The sequence below is a fragment of the Bombus vosnesenskii genome, unplaced genomic scaffold, assembly GCF_011952255.1.
Source record: "Bombus vosnesenskii isolate JDL3184/JDL3185 unplaced genomic scaffold, Bvos_JDL3184-5_v1.1 scf7180000014579, whole genome shotgun sequence".
In the NCBI taxonomy this organism is placed as follows: Eukaryota; Metazoa; Arthropoda; class Insecta; order Hymenoptera; family Apidae; genus Bombus; species Bombus vosnesenskii.
In genome coordinates this window covers 1,182,865-1,201,018 of record NW_022883531.1, presented here as the reverse complement: position 1 = coordinate 1,201,018, position 18,154 = coordinate 1,182,865, and the positions used below count along the sequence as shown (strand labels likewise).

The following is an 18,154-nucleotide window of genomic DNA, read 5'->3' as shown; positions in this document are numbered from 1 at the left end:
AACAATATTCATAAAGATTTAAGTTGTTTTGAAAAATAACAATTTTCATAAGGATTCGTCATAATAGTTGAATCTAACCTGTAATTGCTCTTTAAATATTGTTGATGAAGTAAAGTATTTAATCATTAAATATCAAATATATATATATATATATATATGTAAAATTCTGTAAACATCAAGCAAAAAGGTTAAAATATACAATTGGAAACATATTTTGTAAAAAATGTCTGCCTTTTTATTTTATACTTTGTTTTATATTTTAATGTCAGGATGTATCATATATCCACCTACAGAATTTGTGTCAGCCGGCCTAACCATAAAAGATATATTTTCGAATTTGTTAGGTAGTGAAAATGAATTTTTTGTGCAATATCACATAAGAAAAAGTGTCATTACGTTACTTATATATTCTATCCTCCCGTTTGGTAAATATACTTATTTTTCTCTTATTCTAAATGTTGTACTGCTTGTTAAAATAAGTTTTTCTTTTAATTAGGTTATGCGTTTGGTTTAATTCTGTTTGGACACATAGACGCTGTCAATATATTATTAAGTCATGTCAATTTATGGTCAATTTATGTTACTTGTTCTATATTGATACCACTATATACTTTATCTAAAATTTTAATATGGTCAATGAATAATTGGAGCAAGCATCCTATAGCGAAAAATCTTGCAGTTTACTGTAACAGCAATAACAATAATAACAGTATACCATGGACTACAGTAGCTTCTGATATTAATGTAGAATATCAAAGGTTATATATTAAACTGAGAAGATTATTCTTGTAATATATTACTCCTGAAGATAATTCAATCATTAATATTTTATTTTAGAATAGATAAGATAATACTTACTACAAATAGTATAACATGCGTAATAGCTACTGATAATTGGATAATTAAAGTTCTACCTTATACAGTAATGGTTGCCCATCAGAGTGATACAGCTTTAATAGTTAACAGAAGTGACACTCATGAAATGTCACCTGTGACAAGAGGAGAAGTTCAGTTTATTAATATTGAGGTATATTTTGTTATTCTAAATTAGTCTTTACCCTAGGAATTTTTGATTTTTTATTAATTGAAGTTCCATTGATGTGTAGGTAAAACCTACTAGAACAGGATCACAGCCTTTTGACATACGATTAAATGTATTTGATTTTAAAAATCTGCAAGACAAAGTCTCTCGTCCCATCACTATATTACAAAACATTAAATTTCATAAAACTTTACTTGATAAATTCATTGATAATTTTAAAGAACATGTACAGGAAAATCCACATTATGGATATGCAGAGGTATTTTATTTACTTTTTCACAAATTTAATATTTTATTTCAATAAATAAAATCTAATTATAATATAAAAATGTTTGAAGGAATTAAGTCAATGTATAGGATGTATGCAAGCTTTATCAAATGTAAAATTACATAAACAATGTAGTAGTGGTATAGGAAGTGGAAATCCTGAAGACTGCATGGTATGTTACTGTCGTCCAATGTGGTGCATAGAATGTATGGCAAAATGGTTAGTATGTGATATATATATATATATATTTAATGTAGGTATATTATTAAAAATATTTATTATAGGTTTGCATCAAGACAAGATGAAAATGCACCTGAAACATGGTTATCTTCTAAATGTACTTGTCCAGTATGCAGAGCACGATTTTGTATTTTAGATGTATGTCTTATACAGTCAATTTAAATATAAAACTAATATTTTAATACATGATTATATTTTTAAAGTTATCTTCGTTACATAAGATATTTCACCTAGTAACAGCAAGGAATAATAATAATAATAATAATAATAATAGTAGTAGTAGTAGTAGTAATAATAATAATAATAACAATAATAATAATAATAACAATAATATAACTGGGCATTGGAATAAATGGGCAGAAAAAGTAAGCAGTAAAACAATATAATGGCTAAATCATATCTTTTACGATTCATTGTGATATGTGATATAAGGAATATTAATTTTACTTACTAAAGTTTTTATTAACATATTGATACCTTAAACACAATATTATATTAGGAAATCAATAATTACATAATCCTATATATTCTAGTAAAGTATATAAAATTACTGACAGTAAAAGATACGTTTGATATTTATTAGAAATAGTTTGAAATTAAGTATGTCGTATATTATTATATCTTGATTATAATGTTAAAGTGTATGGCTAATAGGGGTGTGCAAGATTCGGCAACTAAAACTTCAGGATGGGTTAGAAAAATTCAGGTATGATCAGTTCGAGAATTGGTGATCAAACTATTAAGCGAAGACAGAAACGTCTGTTTACTGCCAATCCGATTCGATTTCAAATTGTCGATTTGCCCGAGTCAGCCTGAATTTTCCCGACCCATTCCGAATTGGTATTTTGAGATTTCGCACACTCCTATTGTCTAATACCATGGAAACATTAGGTATGTCAATATTTATGCGACCATTAATCGGGGAGCAATATTCATAGCCATAAGTTCTTGGAAAAGTAATTTTGCCGCATATGGTAGCCTAATTTGAGAAATTTGTGTTTTGTTTTTACATCCTTTGCATTCAAATGTATTATTCCTCAAATTGGCTATTGCGATTAAACCACAAAAGTTACATATATGTATCCGATATGGATCTGATACTTCGAATAAACGTTCTCTTAGAAATTGTGCAGCTCCATGGGAAATTTGACAATCACGTTCCATTTCACCAAATCGTAAACCTCCATCTCTGAACATTACATATCAACATATGAATATTAATATGAATAAATAAATATGAAGAACAAAAGAAGTATGTATAATTTACCTTGCTCTTCCTTCCATAGGCTGTCTAACTAAAATTTGTACAGGTCCCCGAGCTCTACTATGAATTTTATCATCCACCATATGTTTTAAACGTTGATAATAAGTTGGCCCTAAAAAGACTTGAGCATTTATCTTGCGGCCGGTATGACCATTATACATGACTTCATTTCCTCTCAGTTGATAACCATATTCTTGTAAAAGTGTAGAAATTTTTTGTACATTTACAGCGTCGTTAAATGGAGTAGCATCGCCAATTTCACCTACAAAAAAATATATTAGAATTAACTTATTAAATATACTATTCATTTTATATAATACTTATGTTGATAAGAATAAAAGCAAATAAATACCTTTATTAGCAGACACCTTCCCCTGTATACACTCAATTAAGTGACCAATAGTCATACGCGATGGGATAGCATGAGGATTAATTATAATGTCTGGCGTGAGACCTTCACATGAAAATGGCATATCCTCTTGTCTGTATTGAATTCCACAGGTACCTTTTTGTCCATGCCGAGAAGCAAATTTATCACCAATTTGTGGAATACGAACGCTGCGTACGCGTATTTTACAAAATTTATATCCTTCACTGTTCAAAGTTAACATTACTTGATCTACTATCCCAGTTTCACTATTACGTAAAAAGGTTGATGCATCTCGTTTTGTAAAACGTTTTGTTGTACTATCCAACTGTAAATATTAAAAGAATATGAAGAGATATAAATAAATTTGATTATTATAATTCCTATATGATTACATACCTCATCATCTGCTTCTGGAAGAGTAATAGTTTTACCTATAACTACATCATCTCCTGATACGCGAATTCCAGGAGCAATAATTCCATCATCATCTAATTTATCATAAATAGCATTACGCATCCCTTGACAAGTTTGGCGTGTAGGTTTTTCAAATTGCTCTTCTTGATCTCCAATTCTCTTGGATTCTGAATCCTTATAGGATCTATAGAATACAGATCTAAAGAAACCTCTCTCAACAGCACTAGCATTTAAAATGACACTGTCTTCTTGATTATAACCAGTATAACATAATATAGCAACTATACTGTTAATTCCAGCTGGAAGTTCACGAAACCTAAGGTATTCCATAGATCTGGTAGTCACTAAAGGTTTATGAGGATAATATAGTACATGTGCCAAAGTATCCATTCGAACATGAAAGTTTGTAATATATACTCCCATAGCTTGTTTACCCATAGCACTTTGATAAGTATTTCTTGGACTTTGATTGTGATCAGGGAATGGAATAATAGAGGCACACACTCCCAGAATCATTGCTGGATGAATTTCACAATGTGTATATGTTGTACAATATGCATATTCCTTTTCTTGTCTCAAATCTTCAGGGGACATTGCAATCATAACAGTTTCCTCTTCTAAAGTATCAATATATTCAACAACTCCGCTACCAACTAATTCTTGCCAGCCATCATTATTGTAATCTCTTTCTTTTAACATGTCAATATGTCTTTTCTTTAATAATAAGGTTTGTCCTTCAACAATTAATAAAGGCCTACTGATTCTTCCTGCATCTGTATATATTCTGATTTCACGATCTCTAATATCTCTTATCATAGATACTTCTGATACAATAATGTCCATTTGTCTTCTTAATTTACGTAAAGTAGCCATTAATTGATCTGGGTCTCTGTGAATACCAACCCAACAACCATTTACGAATATTTTTGTTGCATCAGCTATTGCACTTGGTGCAATTTCTTCTAAATTTTCCATAGACCATTCCTCTAAGAATTCAAGAATTGGTGAAGGTTGAGATCCAACGCTAATGTAAGCCATCAATGCCAAATTTTTTACTAGACCAACTGCAGCACCTTCAGGGGTTTCTGCAGGACATAACATACCCCATAATGTATTATGTAATTGACGCGGCTTGGCCAATTTTCCATCTCTTCCAATTGGAGAATTCACTCTTCTTAAATGTGATAGTGTTGATGCAAATGTTAACCTGTTCAATACTTGCGATACACCAGCTCTAGCTTGATGAGCCTTTTTTTGATCTCCCCAATTTCCTGTAGCAAGTGAATATCTCAAGCCATCAGTAATAATTTTAGTTTTTATGGCAAGTTCAAGGTTAAAATCTTTTCCCCTATCTATGAACTTCTGTGCATACAATCGCACTTCTTTCATTAAATTTTTAAATAGTCCTCTAAATAAGAATGCCAATAATGGACCAGCTAGGTCTAATCTTTTATTACCATAATGATCTCGATCGTCTAATTCTCTTCGACCTAAAGAGGCTGATAATAAACGGTGCACCATGTACCCGAGAAAGTAAGCCTTTTTGGTTTCACAAAAATCACTTATGCCGACATGTGGAAGCATTTCCTTTTGCAAAATTTCTCTAGCATATTTAATACGCTTTTCTTTAGTTACTCCAGGTCTTGCACCTCTAGTACCAATAAAATTTAGAGCCACGTTTTGTTCTTGTATTACAAATGCCTCATCTAAGGAAGGTTTTACCATTTCCATCATTTCAGGATCATCAAAATCATATATGATATGTTCTAAAATATCGCGATCAGCTACAAATCCAAGTGCACGAAATACAATCATAATAGGAATTTCTTGTTTAATGTATGGGATAATTGCAATAATACGTTGACCTATAGCAGACTTTTTAATACTAGCTCCACTCTTTGCCATCATATTAATCCACAATGTAGATGTAGGACGTGAACTATGTTCCAAACAAGATCGAATTTCTGATTTATATGCATATTTACCATCTTTCATACTAAAGACATAAACTGTATTTGTTGCCATTTTTTCTTGTGCAATCAGTACTTTTTCTGAACCATTAATAATAAAATAGCCTCCAGGATCTAATGGACATTCATTCAATTCTGTTAAATCACGATCAGATAAGCCAGCAAGTAAACAATATTTTGATCTTAACATAATTGGAATCTTTCCTATAAATGTCTTTTGATGTTGAGTTTCAATAGGATCTTCTCCATCTTTTACAATTGTTTTAGTTATATCTACATACAGTGGTGCAGAATATGTCAAATTTCTTAGTCTTGCTTCATTAGGCATCATAGGAGATGGAGCTCCATCTTTTTCCCAATGTGTAGGCTTAGACAAATAAATTTGTTCAAACTTCAATAAGTGTCTAACTGGATTTTCTATTTCTCCCGAAGTATGTTGTGCTTCTGCTTGTAAATCAATTTGTGGTGAGTCTTCAACAATTCTTTGAACTGACATTTCAATAAATTCATCAAAACTGTCAAGTTGTTGTCTCACAAGACCTTTTTCATCAAAATAGGCATTAATAACAATCCAACAGGCTTCTTGCCAAAGTTTTGACGAAATTTCTTCTGCATCTTCATCATCGTATTGATCTAAAAAAAGATATATTTAGTCATAATTTTCAGCAGTTATTAAGATTAATAATTTTGTAATTTATATAACATTGAAGCACATAAATTACGAAATGAGAAAAATAATGCAGTTTCCTATAAAGAGGTAAAAAATAAAATATGTGTTTGTAGTTTAGGTATAATGATATCATATTTTTGAATAAATAATACAAATATTGATAATTCCGATATTTTTACATATTAACATTAGTATAAATTCTTACCATCTTCCAGAGAATACATGTTGTGGTTATGATAATTTTATATAATGTTAACAAATGCAGAGTATTATAAACTCTATACTTGTTCAGTGTTATCCGTGGTGCAATATAAATATTTTTAGTAAATCAATCACCAATGCGGCCCCTACTGCAACGTTCTCTATTCCCCGGAAATGGTTCCATCCGCGTCCCTCGCGCCAGTTATTGTTCGCTGGCGTCACGGTCCGTAGCAGGGAGGAAATTTCCCTTTTGTCCGTGGTCCCTATATTCCTATGTCCATGATCCAATAAAACGAGAGACGAGGCAGTAAATGTAAGCGAAATTTGATTGCTGCGTTTGCAACTATTGGCTGCCGACTAGTGATAATCGAGTGTCACTAGTCGAGTATCTACTGCCTCGTCTCGTTGAACCGCGGTTACATGACGACGATACGTTGGACAGACAGTTTCCAGCGATCGCTACATGTAAAGCTACCAATAAGACATGACTATGACGTGCTCTATATCCATCGCAGACTCAAGTTTACGTATTTCCGCATAAAGTTAGCATATCGTGTAAATAAATTATTCATTTTATAAAATATTTATTATATATATACAATCTTTTCGGTGTTTAAATTTATAAGACTCAATTTAATACTATAGTAATTTATTAATTTAATATCATAATAATTTAGTAATAATACACACAGCAACAATTAAAATAAGTTTTGAATACTGTGATGAAGATATATTTGGTAGGGAAAATTTGGATCCTAAAAACAGTGTAAAATTTGTCATTTTAAAAAATAAACTTGTATGCTTATTTTGTATAGAATATGAGTTATTACTTTTATCATTTGGATCTTGATTTCCACATTGGCGATAACCTAATGTTGCTTTTCGTTTTGTTGGAACATATCCTGGAATATACAAACTAGGTGCGTCTAATCGTCCAGTTGATATAAGTCTATTAAAGTCTTGTTCTAAGGTGCTAGCAATTGGACCTAGATATGTAATTATAAAACATTATTATATATATTCAAGAAATTCCTACAAATTGTATATTTTTTTGATTACCCATAAAATGCATTAAAAACTGAATGCATGCTCCACTATGTAAAATCTTCGTTTTTCTAGTATCTATGGATAACATCCAATCTGGAACACCCATAATTTTTCTTACATCTTCTAGAAATTGTGCCCTATAGTAAAAAGATTGTAAAGACATTTGTACGTGAAATTTATGATAAAATAGCATGTAGCATGTATACTTACACTACAAAGCGAGGTGGTTTTCTTATATTTGTATACTTCACAATGTCGTTATCAGGTTCAATGTTAGCACATGCAAATCTGTCAGTCCCAAAATTTTTGTCGAAAATAACGATAGATCTTCCCATTGCAGATACTGTTCCTGCTAATGGGAAATTTGAGTCTGTAAAAACTTGTCTTTGAAGTCCTATATCGATAGGACCCAATCGACCTGATATATCTCCTACATAACATCTAAGTGGTAAATCAGGACCACATTCTTGTCTGTACAGATCATCCTGTGAAATAAAATTACTTTTATGAAAGTAAACAATGGCATGTTAAGACAGAAACTTTATATGGTTCTGATTAATATTACATTTAAAGGATCTGCTAGCTGTGTAAAGTAAGGATTCCATATATATCCACCAGCTACACATCTAGTATCCTTTACTTGAACAGCTGCATCTACTCCAACAGGATTTACATATATCGCCCAATTGTGGTTTCTTGTCTACAATAATATATTTTTATATAATTTAAAATATATTAAATCTCTTTGAATGCCTTTATTAAGCATTTTATGTACTCACAATATTACGATCGTGTTTTCCAGGATGTCGTAATTTTATTTCAATTACCGTTTCACTTTGACTACCATCATGGTGAATAAGTTGTGTCTGTAATTATTAGTGTTAAATCATATTTTATATTTTGATATCATTTAAATTTATAATACCATTCTTATATAGCCATATGCAAAACCTTGTGGATGATGAAAAGATGCAATTGCTCTTAATTCTATAGCCTCAGATGGCGAATATCCCCTTTCTATAGTTGAACAAGCCCATCTCAAAGAAAAGAATTGTTAAAGAAGATATATATATATATATATTTGTGTCTGCATACAATTTAAATGTTAATATAGATACCTTAAATTCTTTTGCTTTTTGTGAATTACTATACTTCGACCTAGTATACTGTTTAGTCCAAATAAAGGAAGTATTGTATCATTGAAAGTTTTCATATATCTTTTTCTATTTTCTAAAGTGCCAAACTTTCCACTGAGATCACCCATTTCATACTGATCAGTTGTTCCTTCTCCTGCAGATAGCGTGTTACTTACATTGATACCAAATGGATTCCAATGTCCATACAGGGATGTACTTTCACATGGAAATTCTAAATCTTGCTCAATTGGAGTCTAAAATACGTAAACTTTCATGAAAATAAATAAAAAATATAAACAAATTTTATTACATTTCTGTTACCATATGTATGTGATATCCACTCATTTTCCCATCTAGACCATCAAGATTTAGTTCTATATTTGTGATATCATATTCATTTTGTTGTAAGAATTCTAATTTTCCTCTTAGCGAAATTATTTCTCCATTTCCAAACCAGTCTCTTGCTACTGCTTTGCGATGGTATGTTTCACTAATTCTATATAGAACAATTGATATTTTAGTCATGTTCGTAATAAAATTTATTAGAAATATTTCATATGAAGTTTCTTCTATGAAATTACATTGAACATGCTAGTCTTTCTCCTCTTGCACGAGGTCCGTGGTCATCATATATCACTAAACTTTTACCTAATATACTATGGGGACCTGACAAAGGTAACATTGTATCCGTGAAGAGTCTTCGTGTTAATAGGGTCCCATAAAGCTTTTTGCCAGCAATGTCGATTGTACTATGTCTTGTTAGGTCACCCACACGACATAATGATGCTTCTGACATTGAACAATATTCAGGATTTGAATTCCATTCTACCTGGTAAATTTGACAGTAATATTTTGGGAGAGAGCAATTGTATTATAAATAGAAAACAAGCATATTAGTGTTATTTTATTAATTGCTGTACCTTGTAAGGATTATAAGGTTCACCAGCGCTTAAACATCTGCCTGTCCAGTTATAATAATCTTTGCCTGGTGGATTATCATGAACCATCCATCTAAATATTTAATATTAAATTAGACGGTATTGACATATATATATAATGGCTTTTTCTTGCAAAAAAATTTGAGAAATATTATACCTGTGTAATTCTGAATTATTTAAAGCATTACCATCTGCATGAACTAAATTTTCTATTATAATTGTAGTATCCATTTGAGGGTCATTTTTAGGTTGACGGAAAATTATTTTCCCAACAATGGGATATCTGTATATTACTTGTGCAGTTACCATTGGTATTTGTCCAATATTATCTGGTAAATAAAGATTCAAGGTACCGCAGATCCATGGTACGATGCTCTTATTATCAGTTTCATTATATCTGAGGAGCAACGTGTAATCGTTTTTAATAAGTAAGGATGAAAATAAAGCGGTAATTATAAAAAGTGAGCGTAAATAAGTACTTGTGAAGAACAAGGCTTCTGTGAATTACACTATGTGTTCCTGAGAGTGGAAGGTATGTATCCCAATAAATTCCATTAAGTTTGGCACTCCCTGGCAAGATATCATAATGATACGATCCTTCTTTACGACCTTGAAGTTTCCCAGAAAGATCACCAATAGCATATTGATCTTGAGTTCCAAGCCCTGAGTTACATAATTATTTAGGCATTGTTGAACGAACAAACTAGGCTAGAGTAACGATTTAACTTGTTTACCTGCTGGTGGTACATCCTTTATATTGATATTACTTGGATTATACATTTTCTTAGTTGTTTCGCATACTTTGGCAAAGTTATTTGAAGCTTTTATTGGATCTGGAGGTAGTTCATGAATATTGTATGACTTTATCTTAGTAGCATAGCGTAATCTCGTTCCTAAATCATTGATTGGTGTCAATGATACGTTAACCCATGTTGGATCGAATGGAGTCACTTGAGATAGAGATACATCTCCTTTGATACCGTGAGAATTAATTAAAGTTCTAAATAGTTAAAAAATATGGGAAAAGAATTTGATAAGCATGTATAAATAAAATGGATAAAAGTTTTTCGTAATAATAAGTTTCACTTACTTGGCAAGGATAGGTTTTCTATGATTAATCTTACTGCAATGTAAAATGGAATCATCATGTTTCGGATGAAATATGACTAAATATAATTGACGATGTGGTCCGAGTAAATCAGTAGAAGGTAGTAGAGACAACTTTGAATCTTTGTATACGGTTTTATATTCGTTACGATGATCTACAGCTACTTTTATCTTGCCTAAACGTGCATCGATATCACCAATCGCTTTGCCATTGCCCGCGTTATCAGGATCAAAGACAGTTTGTAAAATGTTGCAACTTGATTTGTCTGAATGATAAACATTAAATAAATATATTTAATGAAAGTAAATCAGTGTTTTGCAAATCCGATATATCTTATAAAAAAAGTTGTACCTTTACTGATGTCAAAAATGTCTGTCACATAAATTTTCCAATAATGTTCTGTGTATTTTGTACCTTGCAATTTTTTGTTATTAACGTGATACAAATTTACATAAATTATTGTATCGCTAATATTATCACCACCGTGACCACCCAGCCATCGAAACCATACGCTTCCCGCTATAGTTTCGAGAAAACGAGCTTCCGCAAATTTCTCTACATTCTTTTCTAGTACCTAAGAACGTTCGAAGAATTGCAATATTTTCGAAACAAACTTTACATTTTATATGTTAAAAGTTACCGTTATCGAAGCACAAATGGTTCTGGATGAATATGTGTCTTGGAATATTAGACCTTTGCCCCATAAACCCATTTCTCCGGTTAAACTTATGTCCGAAATTTCCACTGATCCTGTTTCATTTCCAGGCATATCGAGCGGTCCAACAAGTTCCGTTAAGTCGATAATGCTACATGTTTATAGTAGTGATTTTTAAATAAAACGTGTGACAGCGATATATGGGAAACAAATTTTTCCAAACAAGAAAAACACCTCTCTCCAATATGTTGTCTACTGCATCTATCGTTTATACGTGTGTAATCAACAGGAAACTGAGTAACTGACCAAAGCCATTGTTGGTCTGGATACTGAAGAGTAGTTTGAAGTGAAAATCGAATTCTTACGGATGTTTCTGTGACTTTTTCGAATCGAATTTCTCCGTGAAGACCGCCAGAAGAAATATATGCGGCAAGACGCAGTGACAAGCCAATGGTAACTATAGAGAAATAAGCAAATAATTTATTAATTTACATCAATTAATGATAAATTAGTCTATTTTCCGATTATTCTATTACTGTGGTCATTTATATATTTTTTTAACAGCATTAAACGTATCTTTTAAAGCTTTAAGAAAGATTTAACGATGATTAACAATATTAAATGCTAAAAATACGTATTTCCTTCTTATATGGACAAGTTTCACTCACCATAATTTAGTAAAAAGATCCACCACATTTTCTTAGATCATAAGATAACACTTAAAATACGTTTTTTTTAGATTAATTTAAATCTTAATATTATTTTAACATAAAAATTTGTGATCTAGACCATACTACGACAAGCTGTTACCTTACAATGAAAACCAGTCAAGGCAAGGTTGTCTGTACTTTCTTATTTCTCCGAGCGGTTGTGGTGGGAGTGTTGTGTGGTCGTGAATAAGAAAAATGGTACGTAACTTTCTTATCGAGCAAGTATACAAAGTCATAGCGATTTGTATGGATACTTCATAAAAGATTATTACAATATATACATGTTACATTATAATCATGATTAATTAATAAATTTATGTATCTATTGTATAAAATAAATGAAACAGAAAAGTAATTTTAATTCTATTATTCGTGTAACTCAGTAGAAAAGCGATAAATATGAATTTTTTTTCCAAAAAAATAAATATATCTGGAGGGTTTTATTATGTACTATATTGTAGTACGTGTTAGTAATGCGTATCTGGGAATGTCCCAAAATATAATGATGGACATAATCTCAGTGACATAATTCGGCACATTGAAATAAGAGAAATAAATTCTAGGAACATATTTGTAATACTACTATGTATCTAAGTAATAGCTGTATTTCCAGTGTATCGGTTGTTCATCAGTCTTCATACGTGCCTTATCATACGTTGACTCGTCGTTCAAAATTGCTAGATATTTACTGACAATCCTCTCGAATATATTGGGGTATCTGATCAGCATCTATCGGTGCGTTACAAATGAAAGATTTTAGATATCTTTACAAAATAAAAATATAAAGTTTGGTATAGACGTGATTACTTGAATAATATTTTTAGGTTTAAGTTATCTTCCTCGTTAACTTGTGATGCGTCTATACTTCATTAAATACTGAATTTGGTGGAAGCGAGCGAGCTTCGTTATATGACACTTATAGCGGTCCTAAGCCAGGCTCTAATATTAAGTCGAGCCATATAAATAATTAACCATTAATTCTATCGTACTACTTTGTTATCGAAAATGCGATAGTGGTAAATAATCTTTTGCACAGCAGATATCAATTTTTCTTAATTTCCTTTATGACAATTCAGTTTCATGACAATTGAAATAAATTAAACTCGGTAAATATCAAAGAATAGGGTTTGTTAACCATTTGAATTCCTGTAATATGTATATAAGAAAGGGGAATAATGAAATATACAGTATACCTTAATGTTTTCTGATCTCAAATATCGGACAGTTATTTTTAGTAACCACGTGCGTTGATCATCCCGGTGCACAAACCGGAAATTCATGTTACTTCTGAAATGGATAATCCTTAAACATTTTCTCTTACTATCGTATTTCATTTATTATTGTAATTTTTCTTTAGACAATTTTCATCTTACAATTTTCACAACCATCACCGATACACGATAGACATATTTGCTATTATATTGCGCATAATATGAGTTAAATATAACTGCGAACATACAAATTTTGCAAATATTTAGCAGAACTTCTAAATATTAACACCACAATTTTTAGTTCGCGAGTTACAAATTTTTCAGAAATCATATTTTGTAAGCGTTGTATCGTATGTAATGATCGAATAGATAATAAGAGTTTAATTAGTTTAAACAATTACGATCATTTCTTTGATTTGTGACGGTGGAATTAGGACAGTCTACTACCGCTTTTGTACGATCGATGACCACAAAAATGGTGACAGAAGATTTCTTCGATGCTCGATGTATGCAGGGCTAATGAGGGTTACGGAAGGCGCAAGGTCGGGGCACCGTCATAATCACTTTCCGAAGATCCTTGACTCACATTCTCGTTCTGAGAAGCAAATCTCAGCTGCGAAAAAGGGCTGTAAGGTGTTGGTCGACAGTACAATCCTCGGCAAACTGTTTTAGTCGAAACATCGAAAGGGTTGCTATTTTGAGGCAGCTCGCACTAAATATGGTCAGATAGGCGTTGGCGTTATACCCGGGCAAAGCACCCCTGCTCAAGCACCAGCCATGTAGTGGGGGAGATCCACCAAAGTTACTTAGACAAGTTCACTTCTATGATTCGGACAGTTGGTTCGTTGTGACCATCTCGTACCATCCTCTTACAAACCAACTGTAGCCATGGTAAGTAAGCGCCGAGTACACCATGATACCATCGTGATTTCGGATTCAGGCGATCAGGAAATATGCGAAAAGTTCTGTTCGTTGAATTTCTTCTATACAGTGGGATATATAGAAAGAAACGGAATGCCGAATAACGTACACGTGATTAGTGGTGGAAACATGTTTGACCTGTTGTACGAGGGTAAATTTCGATGAGAGATCGATGAATTAAATAAATTGTGTCTAAATTGTACGCCTGGTGAATGAATTCGTCAAAGTGCAGAACTTGCACCAAACATCGCGTATTTGTGTTAATGAAGTGTAAACAGTGATCTTCGTTAGATTTTTGGCTGTTAGCCATTCCGTACTTGGACCTTATTATTTGCTTTCCATCCTGTGTGTTCAAGTTGTTACATGTACTTTTGGATTTTAATAAATCTTTGCGATCTTCTAATCTATGAAATTCCTAATCGGATTCTTAATTTTTGGATTTCTTAATAATTGCAATTTAATCGTGTATCTAAATTAATGGACTTTAGATTTAATTGAATTTTGTTTATGCAAAAATCTGTACTATCAAATTTCATTTAATTTCCATGTACACCTTCGTGTACTTGTTAGATATATTATAAAAGTAAAAATAAAGATAAAAGAATTACGTAACCAAATAGTAATTCGAGAGGCTGTACGGGATAAACGGTCTATATTTGTCCTGGCTTCTTTTCAACTATACCGTACGTGATAGAAGGATCCTATTTTTAACTCTTATGAGTAACGCCCTCCGAATTTTCTTCGATGTTATCCAAGCTAGCTTACTGCCAGCTAAATATAGTAATAACGATAATTCTTTATTTCCGCATATCTTTCGGTTTTACGGTGATTTCCAGTCAATTACTTATTAGATAATAATTGGCAAGATATTTATTTATTTATCGCTTGGTTTCTGTTCTTTGCAAGTAATTTATATTAAATATTTTACCAAACCCACTCTTTTCCTTGATTCATATTTTAAATAAATTGAAACGTTCATTTTTACGAAAATAATACGACGAAAAGGACTTTTCTACGATTTATCGCAGACTAAGCGCTTTTAAATTCGACATTTCGTTTACAATAATTAAATATTGGAGAATACTTAATTTTTTGGTAAAATGAGTATTTCAACACTCGAGGAATCGCGAGTTACACTTGTACAGGCGCTAAACGGTGAGGAAGAGAAAGCGGAAGTTTGGCTGAAATTTTTATATTTTTATATTCTCGTTTCGTTTCAATAAAAATTACGTCGGATTATTGTAGGCGGATAAAGAGAAGAAGAAGAAGACGAAAAAGAAGGAGGAGGCAGCGCCTGCTCCTGCACCGGAACCAGAACCAGCACCTGCACCAGCAGAAGAAAAGCCACCAACTCCTACCGGTACCCCTAAAGAATCTGGTTCGACTAGAGCAAGTAGTCGGGGCAGCCGCAAAGCTAAACGCACTGGATCCAGCGTGTTTTCTATGTTTACTCAGAAACAAGTTGCCGAATTTAAAGAGGTACGTTCAAATGCCGTTCCAACGATATACGAGTAATTATCCAAAAATTTGCCATCGTACAGCGAACTATACAGTGAAACTCCATTATCAAATGCTTGGTGCATCAGTTACCGCAGTTTCTACGAAGAGAAACGAGATATCTCGCTGTATATCGTTCTATGGTAAAGATAAATGAAACGTATTATTTAATAAGTTGGTCGTAACGTCGATCGAATCATTTTCGAATAAATAAAATTAAAATTAAAGCGTTGAAGAGTACGAGTTGCAATTATTATTTGGATGTACTTATGTGTATATCATTTTGTTCCACCAGGCATTCCAGCTTATGGATCATGATAAGGATGGTGTAATTGGGAAGAACGACCTTCGTGCCACTTTTGACAATGTCGGTCGTTTGGTTACCGATAAAGAACTTGACGATATGCTAAATGAAGCTCCTGGTCCTATCAACTTTACCCAGTTACTCAACTTGTTCGCAACTCGCATGTCGGGATCAGGTATCAACATATAAATTTACCAGATGATACGATTAGTCCCTCTTTGTCACTTTATATATGTATATTAAATTAATCGCAATTTCTTCTATTTTAGGTTCCGATGACGATGAAACCGTAATTGCTGCGTTCAATACCTTCGACGTAAACGGAAAGATTGATGGTGAAAGGTAAGCGATAAGACCTATTGGTATTGTAAGATTATTCATTTCTCGGAAAAAAAGAATAGAGAAAGGAGTAGAAAATTAAAAAATCCCGTGAAGTATATCGAAATATTTCGGAAAAGAAGTTGAGCAGCTTTCTAAAATTATGAAAATTATTCGTTTTCCTTCCGTCATAGATTGAGGCACGCTTTGATGACATATGGTGACAAATTCACCGCGAAGGAGGTCAATGATGCTTATGATAATATGTATATTGACGACAAGGGATTTATCGATACGCAAAGCCTTATCGCAATGTTAACTGGTGTGGGAGACGAAGAGGAGGAGTAACTTTAAGTGATCTTCGGCATTAAAAATGTCTGTTAAAAAAACTCTGTTCATTGAAAACAAAGTCTCGTATTAGCGTTAGGTCTGCTTCATCCATTTCCAAGTGACGAAATTTGATTGAAAAGCGAACACGAATCACTTACTTTTCATTGTTTCTTGACGATATAGCCTTTCAAAGGAAATCCTTTTAAAGATGCAAGTTTCAAAGATCGTGAGAAATAGCAGATTAGGTTTTTGGAAGTGGAAACAGCCCTTCTGCCGAAAAACGAGGCTTTGACTCTCCATATTATTGTTCATATAATAAAATTACTTTAAAACTTTACAATGATCTTCCTAATTTTGATCCGTCACAAATATCAACAGTAGGAACAGGTAAAAATAATAGAAATTTGCAATATCATTTGTTTGTTAAACATTATAAATTTTCTTCTTCCAAAGTTTTTCAAAGATTTTAAACAATTTTAAACGAAAAGCGATTTTATATAACTCATCGAATTAGAGAATAATTCTAAGATCTATATATCAAGTATTATTGCGTTCTTTGCATTTTGTATACTTGTAAAAAGAATAAAATGATGTTTATTAGTAATATATATTGAATAAGATGTAATTATTCATAACTCTGCACATAAAAATATGTCATATTAAATTGTAAATTATGTTTAATATTGCCTAAATATTGTAATTCCGCCAGATAAATTTGTGAGTTGCGCAACGTCGTGATTTGGTCTAAAATTAATATTTTTATTTCAAAGAAGATAATGGTTTTGTTCGTACGATGTTTTTCTGCTTTAAGTTTGGCATTGTATCAAATTACATACGTGCCGATGACAATATAGCGAACTAAATTTAACTTATAAACACGTTCACAATTATATCGAATACAAGGAATGGAATCTATCGTTGTATAATTTGCAATGAATAATCCATTGTAGTATTATTGTTCAATTTGAAATTCGAAGATTACAGAGAATTTCGGTGATTCAAAAATTTCCGCGGTTTATTAAAATTACTCATACTTGTTCTTTCTATTCAACTTTATTACTATCTTGTTACAAATCCTGTGAACGCATTATAATTTACGTATTTTATATGTTGGAGTCAGGTTGCCATTTTGGGGCGTTCGATGAACCTTTACTTACTTTACCGTCGCGGATGTAGCTAATATTTATCGGTACAAATGTGGGCACTACAAGAGGCTATGAGTAATGGCGATAGGATGATGGTGACAACGAATTCAGGTTCGATAACGAATCCACGGTCCACGGGAGGACAAGTATCAACGTAATACTCGATTCAGGTAACTTCTCGATAACTCAATCAGCAATTCGTCCAACGACTAACTAACAAACTAACTGACTCTCCCGTGATCCAAAAGAAACTGCCCTTATATACTCCTGTCCCCACTTTTCGGGTCAATCTTTGTTTTTAAGGAGAGCCATATAATCATTTCATACTTCTGTCAGGTACACCTCCTTCCCGTGACCGTGGCTACGTCCAGTGACCCGCTATGTCACTTCGAGCC

General features: G+C 32.4%; 4 protein-coding genes and 1 long non-coding RNA gene across 6 annotated transcripts; 3 read left to right on the top strand and 2 right to left on the bottom strand.

Moving 5' to 3' along the window:
• The first annotated feature begins 134 nt into the window (after positions 1-134).
• Positions 135-1,756, top strand: LOC117240249 (E3 ubiquitin-protein ligase TM129). Its single transcript, XM_033506225.1, has 6 exons — positions 135-425; positions 497-758; positions 838-1,027; positions 1,107-1,301; positions 1,381-1,529; positions 1,595-1,756. Exons 1-6 carry the CDS (start codon positions 224-226, stop codon positions 1,710-1,712), a joined length of 1,116 nt encoding a protein of 371 aa, XP_033362116.1. The 5' UTR covers positions 135-223; the 3' UTR covers positions 1,713-1,756.
• A 351-nt stretch (positions 1,757-2,107) lies between these two features.
• LOC117240245 (DNA-directed RNA polymerase II subunit RPB2) lies at positions 2,108-6,637 on the bottom strand. The gene is made up of 5 exons (XM_033506220.1): positions 6,444-6,637; positions 3,581-6,201; positions 3,167-3,509; positions 2,818-3,076; positions 2,108-2,739 (listed from the first exon to the last, which is right to left on the bottom strand). The coding sequence occupies exons 1-5, from the start codon at positions 6,460-6,462 to the stop codon at positions 2,454-2,456; spliced, it is 3,528 nt and encodes a 1,175-aa protein (XP_033362111.1). The 5' UTR covers positions 6,463-6,637; the 3' UTR covers positions 2,108-2,453.
• Positions 6,638-7,076: 439 nt separating this feature from the next.
• LOC117240246 lies at positions 7,077-12,118 on the bottom strand. Of its 2 annotated transcripts, XM_033506222.1 has the most exons (19): positions 11,992-12,118; positions 11,558-11,780; positions 11,309-11,474; positions 11,020-11,242; positions 10,651-10,933; positions 10,295-10,560; positions 10,040-10,223; positions 9,718-9,957; positions 9,543-9,633; positions 9,204-9,451; positions 8,944-9,118; positions 8,605-8,876; positions 8,412-8,523; positions 8,266-8,352; positions 8,052-8,186; positions 7,697-7,971; positions 7,499-7,623; positions 7,270-7,425; positions 7,077-7,194 (listed from the first exon to the last, which is right to left on the bottom strand). In XM_033506222.1, exons 1-19 carry the CDS (start codon positions 12,017-12,019, stop codon positions 7,103-7,105), a joined length of 3,381 nt encoding a protein of 1,126 aa, XP_033362113.1. In that variant the 5' UTR covers positions 12,020-12,118; the 3' UTR covers positions 7,077-7,102. The 2 variants fall into 2 exon arrangements, with proteins under 2 accessions (XP_033362113.1, XP_033362112.1); XM_033506221.1 differs by having other exon boundaries at positions 7,103-7,425.
• LOC117240255 lies at positions 9,958-13,697 on the top strand. Its single transcript, XR_004494643.1, has 4 exons — positions 9,958-10,092; positions 11,434-11,776; positions 12,111-12,231; positions 13,679-13,697. It is a non-coding gene; the product is annotated as an uncharacterized LOC117240255 (long non-coding RNA).
• Positions 13,698-13,979: 282 nt separating this feature from the next.
• Positions 13,980-16,951, top strand: LOC117240250 (myosin regulatory light chain 2). Its single transcript, XM_033506226.1, has 5 exons — positions 13,980-14,135; positions 15,411-15,644; positions 15,958-16,141; positions 16,236-16,308; positions 16,479-16,951. Exons 1-5 carry the CDS (start codon positions 14,133-14,135, stop codon positions 16,630-16,632), a joined length of 648 nt encoding a protein of 215 aa, XP_033362117.1. The 5' UTR covers positions 13,980-14,132; the 3' UTR covers positions 16,633-16,951.
• Positions 16,952-18,154: the final 1,203 nt, after the last annotated feature.

Excerpts from the sequence above, each read along its gene's own strand:
- LOC117240249 (XM_033506225.1), top strand. The coding sequence starts at position 224 with ATGTCTGCCTTTTTATTTTATACTTTGTTTTATATTTTAATGTCAGGA. Across the intron at positions 426-496 it reads ATATTCTATCCTCCCGTTTG|GTTATGCGTTTGGTTTAATT; the intron begins GTAAATATACTT and ends TCTTTTAATTAG. Across the intron at positions 759-837 it reads ATTAATGTAGAATATCAAAG|AATAGATAAGATAATACTTA; the intron begins GTTATATATTAA and ends ATTTTATTTTAG.
- LOC117240245 (XM_033506220.1), bottom strand. Across the intron at positions 3,510-3,580 it reads TTCCAGAAGCAGATGATGAG|TTGGATAGTACAACAAAACG; the intron begins GTATGTAATCAT and ends TAATATTTACAG. Across the intron at positions 2,740-2,817 it reads CCTATGGAAGGAAGAGCAAG|AGATGGAGGTTTACGATTTG; the intron begins GTAAATTATACA and ends TGTAATGTTCAG.
- LOC117240246 (XM_033506221.1), bottom strand. The coding sequence starts at position 12,019 with ATGTGGTGGATCTTTTTACTAAATTATG. Across the intron at positions 10,561-10,650 it reads AGAAAACCTATCCTTGCCAA|AACTTTAATTAATTCTCACG; the intron begins GTAAGTGAAACT and ends TTAACTATTTAG. Across the intron at positions 7,426-7,498 it reads GTTTTTAATGCATTTTATGG|GTCCAATTGCTAGCACCTTA; the intron begins GTAATCAAAAAA and ends TTACATATCTAG.
- LOC117240250 (XM_033506226.1), top strand. Across the intron at positions 16,142-16,235 it reads AACTCGCATGTCGGGATCAG|GTTCCGATGACGATGAAACC; the intron begins GTATCAACATAT and ends CTTCTATTTTAG. Across the intron at positions 16,309-16,478 it reads GGAAAGATTGATGGTGAAAG|ATTGAGGCACGCTTTGATGA; the intron begins GTAAGCGATAAG and ends CTTCCGTCATAG.